This window comes from Echinops telfairi, unplaced genomic scaffold, assembly GCF_000313985.2.
Source record: "Echinops telfairi isolate 266 unplaced genomic scaffold, ASM31398v2 ScPeMD7_7467;HRSCAF=8505_1, whole genome shotgun sequence".
Taxonomy (NCBI): Eukaryota; Metazoa; Chordata; class Mammalia; order Afrosoricida; family Tenrecidae; genus Echinops; species Echinops telfairi.
Window position 1 is genome coordinate 42,087,883 of NW_022111368.1, and position 3,208 is coordinate 42,091,090.

The window sequence follows — 3,208 nt, forward strand, 5'->3', positions numbered from 1 at the left end:
CTGGTGTCAACCAGACTGGGCCATGACTCCTCGTGGTTTGGCAGTTCCGTAGTGATGTAATGACCCCGACCCCCATGATGTGATCAGCCAATAGGTTATAACAGAATTAGAGTGGGATATAAGACTTCCACTCAGGCCGCACCCTTGATCCAACATCAGGGGTGTTTCCCTGGGGTGCAGCCTGCATCATCTTTTATCTTACAAGGCATAAAAGGAGAGAGAGGTGAGCGGAGGGAGGAAGGACTTCAGCATCAACAAGAGAGGAGCTGGGAGCAGTGTGTCCTTGGATGCAGGCAGGGTCCCTGTGCTGAGAAGCTCTTAGACCCGGGGAGACTGAGGACGAGACACATGTAGAGCTCTTAAGGCAGCGGTTCTCAACCTGTGGGTCGCAGCCCCTTTGGGGGGGAGGGTCAAAGGACCCTTTGACAGGGGTCCCCTGATTCATAATAGTAGCAAAATGACTAGCAATGAAAATCATTTTATGGTTGCGGGGGGAGGGGGGGCACCACAACATGAGGAACTGTTTGAAAGGGTCGTAGCATTAGGAAGGTTTGAGAACCACTCTCTTAAGGTAAGCTGGGCTCATAGATGTTGAAAGGAGACAAAGACCTTCCCCCAGAGCAGGCAGAGAGATGAAGCTTTCTCTACAGATACCACCCTGAATTCTAGTCTCCTCGGGTGTGGGACCGGTGCAGTGGGTTATACATGGGACTGCTAACCAGGTCAGCAGTTCAGAGCCACCAGCCGCTCTGTGGGAGAAAGACGAGGCTTTCTACTTGCATGAAGATTTCAGTCTTGGAAGCCCACGGGGCCAGTCCCATCCTGCCCTCCAGGGTTGCTATGAGTTAATATCGACTTGAGGGCAATAAGTTTTCTGAGACACCGTGAGAGAATAAATGGGTTTGTTGAATCCCTCCCTTTGCAGTATCTCTGTTCCAGCCCCTCCAGAGAAGGAAGGCCCGGGGCTCCTTTATTTGAAGTCATCAGTTCTACGAGCATGGGCGGAATCAACGGCTAACTTGAGCAGTCACATATAACCAGTGCAATGGGCATTTGACACAACAACTGGCTTAGGAAAATGCATAAATTAAGGGAAGCCCTCAAACACACAGAGGATGCGTAGAAACAACAGACGGCAAGATGGTGGGATCCCCCTCACTCCTTGGGGACGGTGACATCATCAGAACTAGGAACAACACGGAGACGACAGGCGGACGAGAAGGATCTCCCCCCTCTGTCCTAAAGACAAGTTCTCTGGCACTGCCATAGCCCCTGAGTGCACATCGGACCCTCGAGCGCCCTCATACAACCCTGGACCCCCACACCAGGGCCATGGAAGGGGAGGACGAACGCGGTGGGTGGGCTGCTGGTGTGGTGGGCTTCTGGGGGTTGCCTGTGATGTGCTGAAGCTGTTTTAAGCCTCCTTTTGTTCCAGGTAACGGACGACGATATGGACATGGGTCTGCTTAGATGGGCTCTAGAGCCTTCAACCATGGAATTGCCTTACCTTGACACGGTCGGGGTCCACATAGTGCACGGTTCTCACGTCACATTCTTCAGTAACATAGTTTAACTTGAGGAGGTAAAGGATCCACACTCCAAACACAAGCAAGGTACACCTGAGGAGGGAAAAGCCATCGACAGTCACGTGATGCACACGAGCACTCTGGTGAAACAGGAAATGCTGATGTCCACCAAGGCTGGCCTGTCATCCGGCACACGTGTACCATCTTTCAGCCTTGGTGCTGAAAGCAGATACCATCTCTCTCTTTCTCTCTGGTCTGCCTTGTGCCTTTGGTACCAGTAGGAGGTGCCCTGGGGGCGCAGTGGGTTTTGGTTTGTCAGTCCACCTCATTCGCCCACTTGTTAGCCACAAGGCCCCTGTGGTCTGACCCCACCTGCTGCTCCCTGGGAGAAAGAGGAAGCTTTTGGTTCTGTGAAGATTTATAGCCTCAGAATCCCCCAGGGGCAATTCTATTAGGATCACTCTGAGTTGGATTGTCTTGCTAGCAGTGAATCCTGGTGAACCAGGGGCTGCTAACCCTAAGACTGGTGGTTCAAACTCACCAGGAACTCCTTGGGAGAAACATAAGGCTGTGTGCTCCCGTAAAGACCTACAGCCTCAGAAACCCTACGCTGGGTCATTACGAGCCAAAATCAACTGAACAGCAGGGGGGGTTGCAGTTTGTTACAAATGAATAACTCTCCCTCCCCAACGGCACCATAATAAAATCTGAATCACAATAAAAACTGAAAATACTTAAAAAAAAAAAAAAATCAAGCCCAGGCCATCCTTGTCTCATGAAAAGGTTCTGTTCCAGCAACTCCGTGGGAACTGGGTTCTGACAAGACGTCAGATGGCTTTGCTTTGCTTTGCTCTTGTTGCCGTTGACTGTCAGCATCTTCACAGGTCAGCTGCTGCTGCGGCCCAGGGTGGCAGCCACTGTGTCAGTCGCCAACTTGAGGGCCTTCCCTGGCTTACCAAGCACCAGGTCCTTCTCCTGACAGCATGTCCAGACGACAGTGGACCAAGCCTTGCCATCCTTGCCTCTACGCAGCACTCTGGCTGTGCTAAACAGAATAGGGTGCTACCGTATGCCATTAAAAAGGGACGGGGGAAGAAATCTCTCTCTCTCTCTGACACTGAGTTAGCTAATTGTGCCAACCTGGCCGATAATCACATGTGGGGCTAATTGAAAGGCGGAGGGATAAATGGGTAGTGAGCCGCGCCTTTCTAGTTCTCGGGTCTCTTGCTTTGTGATGGCCGCACCAGGGTGCAGCTGTCTTAGCAGTTCCCTGCTTCAGTTTGCAAGATTGACTTCCTACAAGACATCCCCAAGGAGAAGCTACACGGACCTATCCTGATGCAGCCCTGGGTGCTGGAGCAGCCGTGTAGAGAGCCCTGCTAGTGCTTCATACACAGTGTCCCTCGCTGTACAAGGGTGGTCACAGCAGCGCCCACCTCCCCAGGCCTGTTATGAGAATGCACGTGCCAATGTTGCCAAGGCTTCTGGCATCTAGCAGGTACTTCTGTGAACAGAACAAGATGTAGACTCAGGTGAGCAGCTTAATCACTTCTGTAAGCCGGAGATAAAACCAGTGTCTTCCAGTAGGTTGGTGATTATACAAGAGGACACATGACAAGCGCTTAATCAGCACCTGATACGAGCTACCACGTGTTATGAATTATACTGCCTTCCCCCCCCCC

At 51.8% G+C, this 3,208-nt stretch overlaps 1 protein-coding gene across 1 annotated transcript in view; it reads right to left on the minus strand.

The window, feature by feature from the left end:
• ST3GAL5 (ST3 beta-galactoside alpha-2,3-sialyltransferase 5) overlaps positions 1-3,208 on the minus strand; it is a 48,611-nt gene that overhangs the window by 17,012 nt on the left and 28,391 nt on the right. The window contains exon 3 of the mRNA XM_045283962.1: positions 1,508-1,619. Coding sequence (XP_045139897.1) covers positions 1,508-1,619 — 112 coding nt within the window. The remainder of the gene's footprint in view (positions 1-1,507; positions 1,620-3,208) is intronic.